The sequence below is a fragment of the Epinephelus moara genome, chromosome 4, assembly GCF_006386435.1.
Source record: "Epinephelus moara isolate mb chromosome 4, YSFRI_EMoa_1.0, whole genome shotgun sequence".
Lineage (NCBI taxonomy): Eukaryota > Metazoa > Chordata > Actinopteri > Perciformes > Serranidae > Epinephelus > Epinephelus moara.
In genome coordinates this window covers 33,390,015-33,410,753 of record NC_065509.1, presented here as the reverse complement: position 1 = coordinate 33,410,753, position 20,739 = coordinate 33,390,015, and the positions used below count along the sequence as shown (strand labels likewise).

The 20,739-nt window shown below is 42.2% G+C and overlaps 1 protein-coding gene across 2 annotated transcripts in view; it reads right to left on the bottom strand.

The window, feature by feature from the left end:
- Nucleotides 1–20,739, bottom strand: part of slit3 (slit homolog 3 (Drosophila)) — a 346,116-nt gene that overhangs the window by 19,959 nt on the left and 305,418 nt on the right. For both annotated transcript variants that reach the window (XM_050043123.1, XM_050043124.1), the window contains 6 exons: nucleotides 16,638–16,735; nucleotides 10,324–10,463; nucleotides 7,555–7,648; nucleotides 5,038–5,175; nucleotides 4,206–4,446; nucleotides 2,060–2,190 (listed from right to left, as the gene is read on the bottom strand). In XM_050043123.1, the coding sequence (XP_049899080.1) occupies nucleotides 2,060–2,190; nucleotides 4,206–4,446; nucleotides 5,038–5,175; nucleotides 7,555–7,648; nucleotides 10,324–10,463; nucleotides 16,638–16,735 (842 nt within the window). The remainder of the gene's footprint in view (nucleotides 1–2,059; nucleotides 2,191–4,205; nucleotides 4,447–5,037; nucleotides 5,176–7,554; nucleotides 7,649–10,323; nucleotides 10,464–16,637; nucleotides 16,736–20,739) is intronic.

Genomic DNA, 20,739 nt, shown 5'->3' with positions numbered 1-20,739 from the left:
ATCTACCCAGGCTGTGTTTTGACTTACAGTTTAACTTGTGTTACTCAAATCTCTTCGTTCCCTCTTGTTTTCAGAGGATACAATGACCTGAAGTTTTGATAACAGAGAAAAGCACGCCAGGAAAAGTTTTGGCAGAGTCTTTAATGATTATGTTCACAAATTATAGATTTTTTTTGTGCGAACCTTTTGTGTTATTATATTTTCTTTTTGCACATATGTAATGTTGTACGGTCACTGTATTGTAACCTTGTGTCCATTGCTTGTTTGTGAAACCACATTCTGAAATATATCTGCATATGTTGCACTAAAACCCAAGATAGTTTCTCCTACAACTAACTACTGAAAACATTATCATGTTCTTTTCCTGGATTACCATCAGTGTTTCCATAGCTTAGCACGGCGTATCCATTCCTATGAAACTGTGAATGTAGTTTATCATATAATATCTAGGGGCCAACACAGACTAAAGCTCTGAATGAGGGCTTTTGTTTCCTCTGTTTGAAGTTTACCTGCTGGGTTTCACTCAGGGACATGACCGTCTAGTCAGGACTGTAAAGGAATTTTTCTGAGTTCATGTTTGTTTATAGAGGGAAGTGCTCATACATGGATCTGCTACTGTGTGTGTGTGTGTGTGTGTGTGTGTGTGTGTGTGTGTGTGTGTGTGTTTGAGAAAGAGAATGCTAGTGGATTTCTGTGCGCACGGCCAGATCAGCACTTACTGAAAAGTCCTTTAAGTACTTTAAATAAAAACCTCAGGTCCTTGAAACCTTTAGTTGTTTGGTGTGTGTGTGTGTACTTTTTGTGTTCTTAAGTACCCCTGCACTACCTTGAACCTCTGTAACACTTGAAGCTTATAAATGTTATAAAGTACAGTTGCTTTATTCAGTGAATACAAAAAAGTGATTTAAAATAAATGTGAGTGAATGAATGTTTGCTTTTTTGTAATCTTTAGTCCATGGTGAACCGGAGCAGTGTTTGAATTCTTTAGTGTTTTCAGCATACTTTTCTGTACATGTGTCAATGTGTATATGCGCTTTTTGATTTCTTTAGTGAGCTTAACCTACCTTAAACCACAGCAACCGAGTATCACCTATTTACTAACTACTAACGGAAGCAGCATGACGAGGTGCTAAGCATCCATTCTGTGCTAAGCCACCACTTTTTTTTCTCTGGTCGTTGAGAATCGAAAAATATTCGACTTTGGGTAAACGCTGCAGATGCTTGTTTGTGTCACTTTACCCAGCCATCCAATCACAGTAGAGAAAGGCAGAGACAAATACCACAGAGGCCAACTGTCACATCAATGAACAACAACAACAGGAGGAGGAGAACTTCATACTAAACCCACACAGATTGTCGGGTTCGTCCTCTCCCCCTACGTGCTTGAGCCTTCCATTCATCCAGAGCAAGTAGTCTAGCTTGTTCCGCCATTTTTTCTTCCGCAGCTATTCAGTATCATAGCAACCAGACTCAACCAAAATGCTGTCGCTAAAAAAAATCACCCACCCGCTATATCAGTAGTTCCCAACTGGTGGGTTACGGTCAAGGTGTCAAGGTTGTAAAAAAACACACACTATTTTCAAGTACAGTAAATTTCCAGTATAGAGCTTTAATTATGAAGTGCCATTTTCTGCTGTAGAGTGAGTGGCTGACCGATGGCTACTTGACAGAGACAGCTAACTAGCTCAATGACATGGCCAAACACAAGTGTGATGCTGTATGTATTAAATTGTGGGACCTCGAACTAATGACGAAGGAGAAATCTGGACCTCATGGCTGGACCAGCTGGGAACCACTGCTCTACATATTTACGTTAATTATGCAGCTTTATGTTAAGTAGATATCGTAATTCTTTGGGCGCTAATTCGTAGGATATCATACAAACCACTGTATGAGGATACGTTTTAGAGTTAGTGGGGTTTTTAACCCTTATAGTACTTATTGCACAAAATACAATATACAAATTTGGCAAATCATAATTTAATGTGGACGGTAAGAAAGTGAGGGAGAAGTGTTCACTTCCTGTGTGTGTGTGTTTGTGTGTATGTGTGAGACCTACCTATACACAGTGGTGGGTGGGTAGTTGGCGATGTCATAGATGAGTCGTATGTGTCCCTGGTACAGCTCCAGTGCCAGGGGGTCGTGGTCCTCCTTATACAACAAAATGCCGTTGTCTTTATCTGTAGCCACCTGAAGACACAGAGAGGTTGGATGAGAAATTAAGACAAAAGTATTTTAAGATGGTACTCATAGGTGATATAATGTATATTATTCATGAGGCAACTGCTGAAATAACTGAGGCAACACAGCAGACAAAAATCAGATCATATTAGATGTGAGATTAAACAAAAGGATTGGCAACACACACAGACCTGTTATTTAAATTCCCTAATTTAGTCATTTGGCTGACAATTATAGTTTCACACATAAACAGACACTTTTTATGATTAAACCAAAACAAACCCTCAATTTGTTAATTAAAGCAAAATCAGGGTAAAAACAAAACAATGTATAGACTCGTACAGAAGTAATCCCTCTCAATCATCACCTCATGACCCACTAAAATTGTGTGGTGGTGTATTTATCTGCAGAGACTCTGCCTGTATTTTCTTCTCATTTGGCTGTGTTTGGGACATTTGTGGTCTCAGTGTGCAGATGAGGTCAGGACTTCAGAAAAAGGTAGCAACCAGGTGTCTGTAAGCAGCACACATCCAAGAGCAAGCCACGAAAATCACGGACACGGTGTTGAAAGAAACCTCAAATATGGTGACATGAAACGCCAAGTGAGTCGTATCTCAGGTTGGCTTTCATCGTGACCGACATTTCTCACCTAGTTTACCTTAAGTGCAGTGCAAGTAGCGGTGATGAGCTAGCTGGTGGGATACATGCATGCAGTAACATGCACATGCGCCCGGACTGGCTTACCACAACAACTCTGAGGGAGCGTGAGTTCATTCTTTACTCAGGACAGCATTACGCCACTACATCTTTTCATGGCAAATAGTGGTTGCTAATAGTTGCTGTTATGTCAATGCTCTGAATGTCTCATATGACTGTAAGTGCTGATGTAGCCCTAAACCAAAGAAAAATTAAGAATAGACTTTTGACTCCAGGTGCAATGTCACACCGTCAAACCGCTAAAGGACTGCATGAAAATGAGGAGAAAATGTAAATTCCGCCACACACATCCCTAAACGAGGTCACCCGCGCCTCCCTCCCACACAGACACACTTGACATGTCACACTTGCTCGCATGCGCCGCTAAGCGCTAACTAACTAGCGAGTGGAACTGGGGCCAAGGGGCCAAGCACTTAACACTCTGGCTTCAATGGAGCATAGCCAAGTCAACACCTGCTAACAAGCTGCTGGAGAATGGAAGAGATCGAGGCAGAGCGAAGAAGAGAAAAGGAGGGAGACATGTAGAGAACAAAAGACGCAGAGAGAAGGGCTGGAAGGAGAGAGGGAGATACAGAAAAGTGGGTGAAGAGAGAACTGGTATGCAGACGGAAAGAAAAGTAAAAAGTGTTAAAGAGAAAGAGAAAAACCATCCAGTGATTTATGAAGTGCTGTGGCCCCTTTATTCTTTTTTTTTCATTTTCTCTCTCTTGCCTCTGAGTCAGGGCCTCTTAGTAGAGTTTTAACAGCCTTGGCACTGACATTGAAAGCTCCTGGCAGGAACGCAGAAGCACACGCACACACACAGACAAACACACACACTAACACACAGAGATCCAAACAGGTGGTAAATATCAATTAGACTGCCCTCCTTTTCTTGTTTCTCTCTCACTCACTCTCATTTCCAAAAAGGATGCAAACATGTCTCTATTAGGATATGACTCTCAGGTGTCCAAAATGTATGGTCTGTGTGAGTGTGTGTAAGTGCGCACAAGCACGAGTGCTCAGTGTGCCATGGAAACAGAGGGTGCAGCAGATGTTTGTTTTGCTTCGTCGGCACCAAGTCGTGCAACTCTATAGGTTTGATTTGAGCGTCTCACAGCTCTATTTCTAGCAGCCCATAAATGTTTTCCATGTAGCGCAGCAGAATATGGCTCTTGTACCTCCACACGCTGACATACTTTACAAGATAACGTTCAGGATACATTACAACAGATTTTTTTCTTTATTTTAAAACAGAAACTTTTAAAAAAATATCTGCATGAGCAAAGGATTTCCCTGAAAACCCAAACTTTGTCAGCAGAGCATACCTGTAATGAAATATGCGCCGTGGGCCGGAGCTTCGCGCTTGGCAGCTCTACATACACATCCCGACCCAGGAAGTGAACGGTGGCCATCTTGTCACATTTGTTGCCGTAGAAACCGGGTATGCAGCGGCAGACGGGCTCCCCAGCAACCACCAGGCACTGGGCGCCGTTCTGGCAATCGGATTGGTCGCAGGGGCTGGTCTGCAGCAAGATCATTGGAGGAGGGTTCTCGCAGAACAGGCCGCTGAGGGAGGAGTAGATTACACAGAAGATAACTTATTCATAGAGCTTTAATGAGGTGATTTGCTGTGTCCGTATCCTCTGATGAAACTTGTTTAGTGCTTGCTCTGTGTTTTGCATTACATTTGGAGATTGCACTGGTGGAGCTGGAAAGGTAATATTCCTGAAGGAAATGGACGGGTTTTATCAGCATGACACGGCAGACACATTCAGTATTGTTTTCTACTTCTCGCATCTTTGAAACTCCTGAACCTTTCTTTGCATTTCCTCTTTTCACCCATACACCACCCGTCTGTCTACTTTATTTGTTTCCTGCATACCTATGACTTCCTCACTCTCTCTTTCTCTCTGTCCCTTGTGATGAATTTGTTCCTCTCATGCCAACAGTCTCTGCTATAATTAACCACATGGAGCTGCATCTGCTGCACACACACACACAAACACACACATGCACACGGCGGGTCCAGACAGTCAAGTGTCTGATTATGGAGCGCCATCTGCATCTCCTCTCAGTCTGGCCCTGCAGTGTGTGTAGCTGTGTTTGTGTCTGTTCAAGCCATTTACCGTGGCCATGATGTATTTCCATGACTCTCACCTGAAACCTTCTTTGCAGACGCAAGTGTAGCCGTTGACAGCGTCCACACACTCTGCTCCGTGTTGACATTTATTCTCCAGACAGTCATTATAGTCCTGCTCGCAGTGTTGGCCCACATAGCCCGGTAAACACTCGCACCTAGAGTGACATGGAAATATGGATGGGGTTACTCTGTGTGTGTGTGTGTGTGTGGGCTACAGAGTACAAAGTCTAGAGTGTTTTCAGTTCTTTTCTACAGCCAGTGTTTTCAGAAACAATCTTCCTGCAACTGCAAATGCATAACATCTATAAATACATTCATATAACATCTTCTCTGGCTCTACAAGTTGCTTCAGTAGATTTCACTTGCTGAGAGAATTTGACAAATGGTGAAATTATAAAGTGTTTAAGGGAAGAGTGCTGTTTTATAAAACACACTTGTGTGGGCTGCTGTGCTCGAATGCATTCGTATAGATTGTTGGTGGAGTTCACTCCATGGCCCAAGAAACATATTGATGTAACCAAAGTAATGATGTCTCAGCTTCCCACGGCTGATGTCTGTTTTAAGTTCGAAAACAAAAAAAAAATTGGTTTATTTCAATGGTTTATGAAAAGCTTTGTTAAAGGAATACTTCACCCACAAAATAACCAGTTGTATATCAGTTACTCATCTTGTGATACAATGAATTTGTGAAGAAGACTTTGTTTTTCTCGCAGGTCTCCACAGTGAAAGAAGAACCCAAAAACAGCAAACATTCTTGATGAACTGAAGTGATTGTGGTCCACGTTTAATAACAGCAAAACTATATCAAAACATCTGTTTAAAAATTCTCACACAACTCATGCAGTATAATCCAAGTCTCAATTATCCAGTCGTACACATGCATTTTCACTAAAACCTTACTATTAAAAACACTTAGGCATAAACACTCTCACTCACAGATGGGTGGCAAGCCTGGGCAACAAGAGCAGAGTTCAAATGCTTGCACTCGCCCATTCTCTTAGTGTTTTCAATAGTAATGTTTTAGTGAAAATGTGCGTTTGGAAAGTACTGAGGATATGACTAGAGAAAAAATGAGACTTGGATTTTACTGCATGAGTTGTGTGAGATTGTAAACAGATGTTTTGATGTAGCTTTGCTGTTGCTGAACGCAGACCCCCTTTACTTCAATTCATCAAGAATTTTGCTGGATTCTTTGTCTGCCTATGAAGCATGCGAAAGAAACTGTTTTCAACAAGTTTTTTCACAAATTCAAGGTAACATGGGGTGAGTAATTAATGTACAAGTAGCCATTTTGTGGGTGAAGTATTCCTTTAAGACAAAAGGAATATACGTAACAGGGTCAGTGATACAGCAGCAATATCAGTAACAAGGTCAAATGTACATTTGTGATATTAAGTATTATAATTACACAAAATTTGTTTCAGTTGTTCATCTGACATGTTTAGGCCATATGTGGAACGTCTGATACTCAGTTGTTGTACCCCTACGTTCACCTTTGGGGGTACCTCACCTATGAAGGGGTGTTTCCCACCTTACCACACCTCTTTTGCCGTTGTACTCCATGGGAGAGGTAAGCAACAATGCCTTTGTAGTAACTTCCGTGTTTTAGCGCTGTTAAGTTGTTTATAAGTTCCCTTTTTTAGCCTAAACTTATTGTGTAATACGCTACAATGTTCCTGTGTCACTTCATTTGTGTAGGGGCTTATATGGTCGTAACTGACGGAGGATTTTTTTTTTTTAACTCCTTGCTGTCAGGTATGTTGTCTGTGTTTTATTGTACTGAATTGAATGTAACATGGCCGCCCTTTTGCTGTTGTACTCCATGGGAGAGGGGCTCGAGTTATATGGTTGTAACTGACAGAGGATTTTGTTTTTACCTCTTAGAGTTGTCAGAAATAAACAGAGATTGCCTCCAAAGATATCTACGGTCTGGGCCTCTTCATATCAACTCAACGCAGATGACACTCGAGGCCATCAGTTACATTTATAGTATTTATTTAAGGTTAATAGACAAAAATCTACAAAATTTGAGGTTTGTGGTTTTTACGCAACAACAGAAAATCAGGTAGTGAGGACAAAAATAAGGACGAGAGAATGGCGACATGTTGTTGCTAAAGGGGGAGAGAGAGTTGGGATGACATGCAGCGAGGGGGTGTGGGTTGGAATCGAGCCTGTTGCTGCTGTGGCAAGGACACAGCTTTGGAGCATGGGGGGCCTGCTCTACCAGGTGAGCTAGTGGGTGCCCCTGTGTTGTCATTATACAAACCCCGAGATAAATTACATGTTTACTTAGAAAAAAAAACCCATGTTGTTCCATGTGTCTCCATCTGTCTTTTGTCTGGTTGTGTATTTGTCTAATTAGGAGCTCAACTCCCGGGGCAGTGATAAACGTTCAGATTCTCCTTGTTTCACAAAGTAGTCAGCTTCCAACATTGTGACCTCGCTGCTCGCTGCTCTTGTCACTTTGTTGTCACTTTCTGTGATGTAACCTCTGACCCTTTTAAGTGCTGACCTCCTGTGAAGCTGTCACTCACCTGTAAACGCGGCTAGCACTGACACACTTTGAGTCGTGCTGACAGGGGTCGAAACCCGGGAGACAGTGGTCAACCACCTCGTCACACAGGTCACCTGGCGACAAAGAGAGAAAGCAGATATTTTTACTTTATTTCAAAAAAAGCTAAATCAACAGGTGTTTGTGTGTGTGAGCAGGCTTATGTTTTTCACCGCATCAAGCCACCAACTGGATCCATTTTTTCAGAAAGGGAGAAGAGTAACAGAAAGACAGAACATGGGAAAAAAGGAGGAAGAAGATGGTAGAAGAGGGCTGGTTCAACCTTTTCACATGTTCTCTCTGTCAGCTTCAAATGACAGCGGAAAAGACAGAAAAACAAGGGGTGGAAAAAGATAATTTATATATGTGTCTATCTTGTTCAAGGCCTCAGATAATGTGCAGTGGAGGTCTTCATGCACACACACACACACACACACACACACACACACACAGGGAACAGCATTATCAGCTTTTTCTCAGAGCTGACGGAGAGGGGGGTTAATAGGCTGTGTAACAGTGTCTGCGGTCGACAGATGCACACACACACGCACTCACACACACACCCACAAAGGGTGAGAAGGGTTAACAGCGTGTGTAAAAGCAGTAGCTGAAGGTGGTCATATGAAGGAAGAGGGGATTGAAAAAGGTCAAGCACATTTCCATCGTTCTCTGCCTGCTTTAATCTAATCCTGCCGCCTCACTCCCACCCCGTCTGTCTCCACCACTCCTTTCTCAAGTCACTTTTAGACGATATTGTTCTGAGCTGCAGTACACTCCTGCGTCTGCTGGAAAAGACATCTGAAATTCTTTAAGCTACAGTAAATGTACACAAATCTCTGTGATATGAAAGCAATTTTAAACTGTCATGTCTAAACTAGGAGCCTCCTAGGCATGCTATTTTACACTCTGGAGACATAAAGACGCCAACATTAATTTACCTCTGTGAAACAAACTGTGATACCTCAGTATGATTACGGTATACAAATGTTTGGAGCATCCCAAGGGTCACATTGAATTTTTTTGTGTCTCTTGAGATACATTTTGTTTTGTCTCACCATAAAGAGATTGCATTGCAGTAGTTTAGCTGCAGTGGATAAGATAAAACAGCAGCTGTTGATAGCAAACTTTCCAATTAAGATGTAAAAACTTTAGGAATTAGCATTATATATAGGTATTTGATCAGGATGCCTCCTGGGCGCCTCCTGCGGGAGGTGTTTTGGGCATGTCCCCCTGGTAGGAGGCCCCAGGGCAGACCCGGAGGAGCTGGAAAGCATTGCTGGGGAGAAGGATGTCTAGGGTGCTTCGCTTGGCCTGCTGCCCCCTCAACCCGGCGCCGGGTACGCAGATGAAAGTGGATGGATATGTAAGTCTATATACTGGTTGCAGGTATTAAGTAGGGTCAAACTCTTTGGCTCTAATCGTAACACAACATTTGGCGAGATAGTGCTTTTATGCCGGTAGTATCACTCAGTACATTGCATATATATGTTACTTATGTGATATTAGTCCCCCAAACAAACGCTTGTTTCTGTGTTTCATGTTGTGCACCTGAGTGTGTCATCTCGTTCATCTTTGAGCACCATAAGCCGAGTCCCATCTAGTTCTGTTATACTGGAGAGAAGGCAGACGTCTCTACAGCCAGTGTCTCCAACACTCAGCAACTCTCACCATAACAATCTGGATGGATGTATGATACTACAGGTAAGTGGAATAATATGTATTTTTGATTTTGGGGTGAATTGTTCCTTTAACTGTGGTGATCTTAGTGACCTCCTGACCTTCTCCTCTGTTGCCAACTTCAAGAAATGTCAAAACTGCACACAAGATTCTGCGTCTCATATCCTGCAAGATCGAACACTGCACATTCATTCTGATGTCCAATTTTTTAAAGCGTGACTTTCTCTATTTGGAACGAAACCCCTCGGTTGTAGAAACTTTATATCAGCAGTTTAAAAGGTCTTTTGACCTTAAGTCTTGATTTTTGTTCCCCCTCTGGTGCAAATCTGACGTGACAGTCCTGGTTGCTGAGTTTGGAGAAAGCTGAGCGACTAGCAAAGGACTGTCCTCTTAATGTGACACCTGATGATTACGCCTCGGTTCACTGAGCTGAGTGGAGGTTCAGAGCCAAAGGAACCAGCTGTGTGTGTGTGTGTGTGTCTGTGTCTGTGTGTGTATGTGTGCAACAGCTGTATGTGGTAAGGTGGCTGGCAGTGTGAGAGACTGCTCTATGCCAACAACGATAATGACATGGTGCGTGTGCGGGTGAGCGTGTGTGTATATTGACTGAGCTCCAGTGTCAAAGGGGACCAGCTGTGTGTGTGTGTGTGTTTTAGAGGACACTGTCGCAGATATAAAAACTTAACTTCCCAGTCAGCAGTTCAGCTTCAACTTGCTGCACCGACTCCTTCTGCCCTTTATCAGCCTTTCTTTACCCTTTTCCCTCGCTATGTTTATTTTTCCCTTCCCCTCCTAGTACACAGTCCCTCTCTGCCATCACTCTGCCATTCTTCCTCGCTCTCACTCTGTCCTGTGTGACTGCTCTCAAACCTCCTGTAGGAGCAGTTTCAGGTCACTGCGGAGAGGCTGTCCATTACTAACTTACCATCCAGTAAAGTGGAAAATATGATTTTGTATGTGTATGTGTGCAGAAGTGGAGGGACTTGGTGACTCTCCCAGTCTCTCAGGGGGCGAAGAGGGAGGGTTTCAGGAAGTGTGGAAAATGTGGAAATAGACTGTGTGTGTAAGTGTGTACCTGTGTAGTTGGGCGGGCAGACGCAGGTGTAGTTGTTGACTCCGTCGATGCACGTGGAGTTGTTCTCGCAGTCGTTGTCTTCACAGTCGTCCGGGTTGATCTCACAGCGTTGGCCCTCGAAACCTGGCGGACACACGCAGCTACACACACACAGAAACACACACACACACAATGCGTGTTATAAGATGGTGACTGGGCACGATCTGAGCACACACTCCTGCAGCACAACTTGAAATAAAATCAATCAGCCAGATAAATCAGTTGCTCAACTTCACTTCCCCTTAAATTCTCCTGTAAGAGCTTTAAAGAAAAACAAATTAATCTGTATTCTGGAGGGTTTTCTCCCTTCCTGTGCCGGTTCTTACACACCGCTGGAGCTGTGGCATATCTATATTTAGTGGTCCAACAAGGGACACCATTTCATGCCTCATTTTATAGCAGAAATGAAATTTTAACATGGCTGTTCAAAGTTTAAACTATTACTGCCTCACACAAACCCTCTCCGACGGTCGGAAAGCAGTCGTCTCCTTTAAACGCGGCCCTTTGATTCGTTTCATCTCTGTCTTTCTTTCATCACTTAACATCAGAAGTCAAAGTTCCTCCAGCATATATCATCTAATAAGGCTTTGTTTAACTCTTTAACAAAACATAACCACCCAGAGCTGAGAAATAACATGCTGGGATAAACTTTTTTCTAGTCTGATGCCCATATAGTGACCACCTGGGCAGCTCTGAAGGAATTTTTCAAAGCCTCCTCCTCCTCCTCCTCCATTCATCTTCCTCCCTCCTCATTCTCTCTTGTCCCTCCATCTTCAGAATCATTTCACCCTCCTCTCCTCTCCTCTCTCTAGCCCTTGATCCCTCTCCCCTCTTCCCACCCTTCTAATCTCAGTCCGGTTGACTCCTTATAATAGATCACAGGCGCTCAAAAACACACACTACCTTTAGGTAAAGCTCACACAGCCGCCCACACACACAAACAGTTTGATAAATCTGACCACAGCTGTATTCAGCGGCTCTCACGACTCTCCTTTCTTTTCGGTTAGTCTCTAACGCTTCAGTGAGCCAAGTTCCTTTTATTGGATGAAAAGTATTTTGCAGCACAGTCGACCCAAGAGGCTACCTCCAGGGCTGAAAAATGAAACCAACGTGGAATGCCAAAAACAGTTCCTCTAATGGCCACTTGAGGCTGGCTCCAAAACAGAGTCTGTCCTTACAGACCTCCATGTTGAAATGTCCAACTTTACAGCAGAAATAAACATGTTTACTACCTGGTACAAAAACAGTTTTGGTCTTTAGAGCTAATTTCCCCATTCAAGAAAACTTAACAGTGGGTAAAGTTTTATAAAACACACCTGTTAAATATTATAAAGGCTTAAAGTTATGCAAAATGAAGGGCGTGTCTGCTGTGAGTAACAGGCTGGTGCCATCTCTTGACAAGTCACAACCACGGCGACCCTGTACAGAGTCATATATTCATATTTTCCGGTAAGTACATTTATTTAATGGTTTTAAACCTGTTTCTCACTGGCAAAAATTAGCATTAGCATTTTCACAGTTAACCATTGACTGTAAATGCAGCATGCTAACCAAGCTAGCAGCTAAAATTTGGGTTAGCTCCACCCTCTCATCCAAATATGGTCACTTCTGGCTCCAAAAATCCAACATGGCGGCCGTCAAAATGCCAAACTCAAAGCTTCAAGACATCCATAAACTAATGGGTGACGTCAAAGTGGCTGCGTCCATTAGTTTTGCACAGTCTATGGGTCATCCCAACACATTAAGCAAGGGGAGAGTTGTTTCAGGACAAGTGAGCAACACACACACACACACACACACACACACACACAATTTTGTAAGACACTATCATCTGTCCTCCCCTCTCCCCTTGCACCTGTAAAACTTACTCCATATTTTTATTCCTCGTGTTTCACTCTCACTCTTCTAATCTCACTTTGCTGCCTCACAGTCTTTTTCTCACGCTAACACTTATCTCACTCACTCTCTTTTCCCACACCATATAGGATAGTCAGTGGTTTCCCTCCACCCCGTCCGCCTGCTTGAAGCTGAATTTTTGACCTCTGGAGGGCAGGGAGAGTCCGAATATAACTAAGCCCCTGAAATACAATGAGCTTATGAAGTTGTTACAGCTAACATATTAGCATTCAGGTGTTAACCTCTACACATCCAGCAAAGACAGAACAACATTAACATCCAACTGTGTCATATTTCTTGCCAAACAAAGCCCAAAGAACATTTTCCTTTTAGCTATCATCTGGTCTCCATCAGCCCCTGATAAAAAATAACTATATCTATCCACAACAGTCTACGTGTTGGCCAGGAGAACTGAAAACAAGGAGCTAAAAGCTACACAGAGCTGGAGCGATGGAAAAAGGAGTTGGAAAACCTTTCCATGCAGCATGTAATTGGATGTCTATCTGCATTAACTCCGTTACAAACAGTACACCTGTCTCATCAGTCTCAATCACAAAGCCGCCAAGAAGAGGCCTGCATAGTTTATTTAAGTTAAGACATCGTACATTTACCCTTAATGCACAAATAAAATATTGGCTTTGGGTGTGGTTGTATTTTTCTATTGTATAATTTTGTAAAGTTGTTACATTAATAAACGGTCATTCATGTGCTTAGTCAGTTTTGACAAGAAGGAAGTGAAGAAAGAAGAAAGATACAGGGAAGCAGAGGAATTATAAAAAAAAAGTGCAGCAGCAAGTAAGAAAAAGACATTAAGTTTACCCGTGAGAAACCAATGACAAAGAAATACAAATGAGAAGAAGACTGCCAGCTCTGACAGGGTCAGAGAGCACTGCTCCACCAATCACATCCCAGTCTTGACATTTAAAGGATGTAGTTTGACAAATGGGTCTCTGCTAAGAACCGAGGCTAATTGGACTTATTGAATATCCCCATCTGATTATATTACATGTTAAAATGTCAAAGGGGTCTGGCCTCCCACTCATTCTGTCTTCCTCTCCCTCGTTCTCTCCGTGTGTCTCAGAGGGCACCTGATCTACCTGTGTTGGTATTAACATTAAGAGAAGATCTGTAAAGGGTAAAGAGACCCCTAATAGCATTACCACACGGGACGTTAAAGGGCAGATGCATATCAAAGTTTTACAAAGGGCAAAGGGCTTGTTAAGGGGCTCGAGGAAGAGACATATCTGGATAAGATATTTATGACAATTGTTTCAATCAGAGTGGCTGTTTGTCATGAGTCGGGGACAAAGAGGGATGACAGGGTGACCCTGGCAGGGACAAGGGTGCTCATGCCTACATACACACAGCTGTATGTGTGTATGGACTATTATAGCATTAAGCATGCAGACTGTACAGTAATTTAAGTTTTTGAAGTGGGACTGCAAAAGTCAGTGTATTAGGTACAGTAGATGTCAGTCTGCACGCCCCCCAATGTATTGCAGTTTAAATGTACGCTATATTTAGAGTATTTTCAGGGCTTTACCTTATGGTCAGAAAGCCCTTTCAATTGAGGAACTACGCCTGTTAAGTATGCTCTCTTAAAGACCAATAGACTGCTTTGACAAAAACAGTAATTTCACCTCACTGAACACAGAAGTTGCTGGTCTACCACTGCCTCCATCATTTAGTCTTTGTGTCACTGTGTGACTTTGGTGTATTAAAAATCTAGTTGGGATTCACCAAAGTCACACAAACAAACTAACCAATTGAGGCCAAAGTCCTGCAGAGTTCCATTTTTGAAAACCAGCACCCACCCACACCTGTCCCGCCACCCGACCTGTACCCATGATTTAATGCACACGGTCTACAGTCACTCACATTAAGCTGAGTTCACCATTCTTAAATTACAAATCTAGTGGAGGAAAAGTCTCTTTCACTGACTGCTCAATGCCGGGATGGCGAAAACATTCTGTGAAATCACTGCCAGGTTAAGAATCATTTTAGAACGCTCCTTTCACCACCATAAAACCTTGAAAGGACCCTCCTTGGGTGTCTTGAACTTGATGTAGGCTGCCACCTCATCCTAGGGCTGCACATTTTCATAACTAGAGTCCTTCATGTTGCTGACGAATGTCAAAGGTTTGACTTGTGTCATTGACTTTCAAAATAAAGTGCGGCTTGCTAATAGTGATTTAGAAGTCGAAATATTACACCTACGCTGCAGATCATTTTCATTTGTTTTATTCTGAAAAATGTAAAAAATATATTTTTGTGCTCATCCGCTGCCTGCCCAAGTGCTGTTCATCTTTACGTGTGCCTGTGAATTTATATACATACATATTTTTACCCATTACAGGGGTACCCGACTTGGTGCAGGACTCTGATTGAAGATCAGAAGCTTCTGTATTCAGCAAACTAAAATGACTGTTTTTGTCAGTGGAGTACGGAGGAACAAGTTTTAGTCTCAGTTTAGTTCCCCGTCTTAAACGGCTGTCTGATGGCAAGGTACAGCGGTGAAAATACCTTAAATATAGCATTCACTTAAACTTTTTTTGGTGGCTAAAATACGTTTCGCTGCTAACCCCCATCCACAGAAGTACATTGCTTATAGCTCCCATGGTGATACTCCTGCTCCTATTCCAAACTCAGGTTGTACTGACCGTCATCTACTATAGGTAATACACTGACTATGGTATCTCATACAACCCCACTTGGAAAAATACAAACTATTCCTTTAAAAAAAATTTTTTCCCTAATTCAAAATTTATGCAGTTTCACATCTAAGGCTGCCTCCTTGGACCTGGAAAAAGAAAATCAACTGTTATGTATTTAATGTGGTTTGCCTCAATTTTACGGTTAAAATGCTGTTATGTTAAAATACACCAAATTAAAAAGTCATACCACATTACGCAATCTGTTTTCAATTAACTGCACTGCAAAAAATTTGATTACTTTTAGTTTGTGGTCTGTTGTTTGAGTTATATTGTGTCTCCTGGCAATATGTCCAAATTAAGCCTCGAGGTGTGAAAAGCAAATTTGTGATCCTGTATCGGCTCCGCTCTGCACTCCCTCAACAGCTGCCACTGAAAGGTTCTTGACCCCCAGCGTCTCCGGTGGAGCTGCTCTGCAGCCAGGAGTCAAACTGTGATTGTGTTGGGCAGCTCCCAGGTGTGAATGTGTGAAACTGTATGAATGTGAAACAGGAATTGCTGGGAAGGAGCGAGCAAGTGCGGTACACTTCCCCCTGATGAATATAGATGAATAAAGGGGTCAAGAACATTTTTGCCCATGGGTTGTATGCTTATGTTGTATGTCAGCTTAAAATCTTAAATAGCAAAGCAGTTATGGATGCTGTTTTAAAATTGTAAAATAAGGAATTTCAGGAAGGAATGTTTTTCATATCTAAAGTGCTATATTGTAGGCAACTGGACTTTCTTAAGTTCACATCAATAAAACTGGTAATACTCTTTATAAATTAACTTTGCATGGTTCTGAACTGAAACACAAACACACAGATTCAACATTTACTCTTGGGTGCCCATGCTTATGTGAAAATTAAATGCTCACATCAACAGATTTCTCTTCCCTTTGTTCACTCTCAAATATTAAAAATGAAACCAAAGCTTAGAAAATTTGAAAAATTCTCCATGAAATGCAGGTTATATCAAATTACATGCTGCTTTGTATCATTTGTGTGTAACCACAGAATAAATAAAACACATGCACATTATAGGAGCAGTGTGTCAACAGAGTACTGCAGACTCAGTGGAGAAACACTGACACTAAGTTTCAAACATCCCTTTAAGTGAGTGAGGAGGTCAGAGAGGGCACAAGGATTTAATGAGCAGCCCAAATGGGAGTTCCTCGTCCGAGAAGTCCCTCTCTTCCTGTCTAACCCCCCCACAACACACACACAGGCAGGGAAACGCATCATAAGGTCAAAGTAAGTTGTTATCTCGGGGTAATGCGTTGTCCAGTGAAGACTGTCCACTCTAATCACGTAGTCTATATTTCTGGAGGCCGAGTAAAGTTAATTTTCCCTTTAGATGAGAATACAGGGTGAGGTTTTTAAAACTAATAAAGAGGGGCGGCAGGGTAGAAAGGGCAATGAGATTTGACCCGCAGCGTAAATGGATGCCCAAAGGACTTCTTTGAAATGTCTCCTTCTTGTTTTATTCCTCTCAATCTTCTACATGCTGAATAAATCTCAAATATGTAGCTGGTTTAAAATGCTTAAGAAACTGGACTGGAAACTGGCACAGTTGGTTTCATAAACACTCATACACACAAATGCACTCCCTTTTTCAGTGTTTATACCTCCCAAATGTTTTTATATGATAAATACGATATATTTGTTAACAACAGTTATGTTTTTGTACCTGAAGTGGTCTTCATGGCCGGGCTGAATGTGGCAGGTTCCTCCATTAGAGCAGGGGAAACTAATGCAGGCATTGATGGGTAATTCACAGTTTTGACCCTGGAGGAGAGGACAAGGCAAAAAAGTTAATAATTGAACACTGTATATTTTAAATCTAGAGACAATCTCACTCTTCAAACAGAGACAGCTCCAGTCCATGGATGCAAATCACGTCAGTACCAGCACCTTTTTACACAGTCAGATTGAGTCAACAGTTATCGGTGCGAGAGATAATTCCTCCCTTTGCCTCACCGATACGTTCTCCTCTCCCTCTCTGGCGTTGATTGCCATTAACACTGATACACAACAAGCAGTGGAGCTAATAAGCTACATGCTAATGGTGGGAAACAAAAAGCCTAACTGTTGGGTGCCCCGGTTGTGCGGGGATGAAAGGACTCCCTGGCACCAGCCTAACGACTGACTACAGTTGGCAGTGTTTTTGGGGGTGGGAAGCCGTTAAAAGATTGTGTTCTGTCACTACAATGAGAAAACTCCTGCTGGGTGCTTGTGTGTCGCCTGTAAAGAGGGGGGCGGTGGATCTTGTGAACCTTGCTGTGCATTACTGTATAGCTTCATATTGGAGGAGTCAGGCAGTCTGGCAGAGACAGTTTGTTACTGTTAACCCATTTGTGCCCAAAGACTACATTTAGTATTATAGAGAAAAATGCAACAACATCTGTTCTGATTGGTCTCAAGTCTTAAAATCTGGTACAGACATACTTTGAGCAAGTATCTAACACATGCATGTGGCATCTTAGGTCGCCCCCCCCCCATCTCTCTGATGGCCTGCCTGTTGGGGCCAGATCACATGAATGATTCATAATTGATATGTTATCTGAAGCCAAAACAAGTAATATTCACACTGGTTTAAATAAACAGTTTGATTGTATTTCCTGATCTTTGCTGAGCAACAGTTTTGTGTGAAAGGAATTAAAGGCCCGTATCGATGCCTGTCCCAAACATGGGCCGGTTGATTTCAGTGATTTCAGCAAATAATAGCCTGGGCTACTAATTAAAGTTTTGGGGTAAGTGTGTTTATCTTTGACATTCAACTTCAATTCAAAGATACCAAATACTTGACTGTGTTCCCTGTAATTTCTAAGGTGCAGCCGTTTTCTTATCACACAGTCTTTGGGCACTGGGACTTTTTTTATTCCTAAAATATGATGAAATATATAGAAAAAACTTCAGTCCCATGTGCCCAAAGACTAGATATAATATGATAAGAAAAACAGTTTGACCGATTTTGATACTTTTCTTCAGATTTGTGCTTAGAGCGAGCCCACAGAGCACTTCCACCAGAGGAAACTCAACATGTGTCAATCAGTTTTTGTTCAGGGGAAACACCGACCCCAAAAGACTTAAGAAAATATATAGAGAGATTTTTGTTTTTACCTAGGGCAGTGCGGCATACAATGTTGTCTGTGGGTGTTGATGTTTTTTCGAACAAAAAAGTACAACAAGGTAGGCCAGTCTGTTACCATTTAGTTTTATTCTTCTAATTAACCACCACTTTTCTGCTTTGGGACCACAGATTTTTTTAAATATTTTAGTTGTGGTGAAAGAAAATAGCCTGCAGAGAGATAGAGGGTTGAATAAATCTATTCTGGTTGGTTAATCTAAAAATACAGCTGTTTCTTAACCAGCTGCTCTACTTTCCCAGTGAGCTTTCATTATTGTTCTTTTTTTCTTCCTTTTACACACAGTGGTAGTAACCAGCCTACACATACAGTATGTGCTGTGCAATATGCACAAATGTCCACGCAACAATATGGACGACGCAGCCTGCTGCCTTGATTCATGGCTCTTCTCACCTCACACCTGTTTTCTAAATAAACAGCTTTCACTAGGAACTATATCATGTATCAGAGTGCTACACACACACACACACACACACACACACCCACTCTTTCTCCACATCCAGCCCTGCAGCTGTAGTTTTAATTTCAAACCGCCAAACCTTTGGCCGCCAACACACCCACTTCCTCTGATCAAAGCGGAGAAGTGGACGTTTATTCTTGTTTTCCTTCTCCATCCATCTTCATTATTTTCCTCCTCTCTTTTTAACTGTAGATCTTTGTTCACTCTCTCTTTCTCTCTGCCTCTCCCTCCTTCTCACTGTTCCTTTCTTTCAGATGTTTTCATTTCCATTTCTCTCACACCGTTTACACCTTTCCAATTTCTCTTTTCTAATACATCCAACTGTATCACTCTATCTAAGTTTCCCTCACTTCTTCCCCTCTCTCTCCCTCCTTTGTTCTCTGCTGCTCCTTCTTTGATTCCTCCAACACATTTTAATTAATGTTGTCCCAGTGGACACAGAAAGGAAAACATACACACAGACATGTATATGCACAGACATGCACACACGCACACACACACACACACACCCCCAACAGTCCCTGTTTCCCAGTCTGTGACCTTGGCAAGTGATGTTTTAATTAAAAGCGAGACTCAGGCTTTGTCCTCCTGTAAAAGCCCAAAGGTTATGAGGTGTGTGTGCACACGAGACTATAAGTGTATCTTTAAACTGTTCACACACACGCGCACATGCACAACCAAGTATACACACACCGAAGCCCCGACAGAGGCTTGAACCCACTGATCTCTACACACACACACACACATGCAAACAAACTGTTTGGTAATCCAGCACGTACACATACATACATGAGTCTACACACTCACAAATATTCCACACACACACTGCTCCGACACAAATCGCCCCTTCACTAGTAGATTTGCATGTCTTCCCTAACGCAGGGGTCTTGACAATTATTACACCCTTCGTCTTTTGATCAGTCAATACTCCAAGTGCAGCCAGCTGCAGTCATCATTTCTCTACTGACGAACAGGTGGAAACATTATGCATGCAAGGCCGGAGCTAAGCCTGATAATACTGCTAATACCGCAGGATTATGCAGCATGGTGATCCATCTAGGCTACCTTTCACACATGCAGCCAATTCCATGAATTGGGCCGTGCCGCCTGTAATTCACAAAGTTCAGAATACAGAAGAACCGCCAAATAATACTCTGTGTGACAGTGTAGAGGAGGCTGGTTATAGGGATCAGGAGACAGAATATGGCACTAACATTGTAAAAGTGCAAGGATTGATTTGTACTGTGTCCACTCCTGCTAAAGTATATTTTGATGAGCCACTTTGGAAATACATCTAATGTTTCATGGAGGATGGAAAAGGTGAGGAACTTAACAACTATAGCAATAATTAAATAAAAATGACAATATAAACTGGCATGAGACCGTCTCTTTAATAATTTGTTTCTTATAAATATAGAGAACATATTGACTGGTACTCTGGGATTTCACTGTGACAGCTCTAATATTTAGTAATCTGCAGTGCTTTTGTAGACAAAGCTTGACTCTCTCTCTGATGTTATCAGTGTTGGGGCAACTTCACTGAAACTGTAGTTTACCAAACTACCACCTACTTCACAATCATAAGTAAAGTAGTTCTTCAACTACATCCAAACTACATCACGGGAAATGATCACAATCTGAGTCTGGAACCTCATATTGTTACACAGAGGTACGACTGAACTCGAAAAGTGCAGGAATGTTTTTAAAGATTAGGTCAGGTCGATCCTCATCTTGATACCTTGCAGAAGTATTTTAAGGAGAGGATAGGGAGCAGTTGATGGCTTGAATCAAGAAAATGCAAACTTGTAGGTAAATTGAAACGATGTGACCACAGACATCTTGTTGCAAACCAGTGGTGATTTTGGTCAAATAGCAGGTGACCTGTGGCACTGTGCCATGTTTTATGGCCAAAACACCCTTGTTGTGGGAATACTATGAATATAAAGTTCACAAATGACCCCTGGATGCAGACTGACCAATCATATAGCATTAGGCCGGCTCAGACCAGCGTCCGACAACAACACAGCTGTGCTCCATTGACTCTAATGCAATCGTTTCAGATTTCCTTCATTTTCAGGCTGGTTTTGTGGATTTGGAGCTAAATGTTGTGCCTGGGGCACGTCGTGTATTAATGATACTCGTTACCTGGAGAGGTTGGAAAAAGATATACGTTTCTTCCCTGT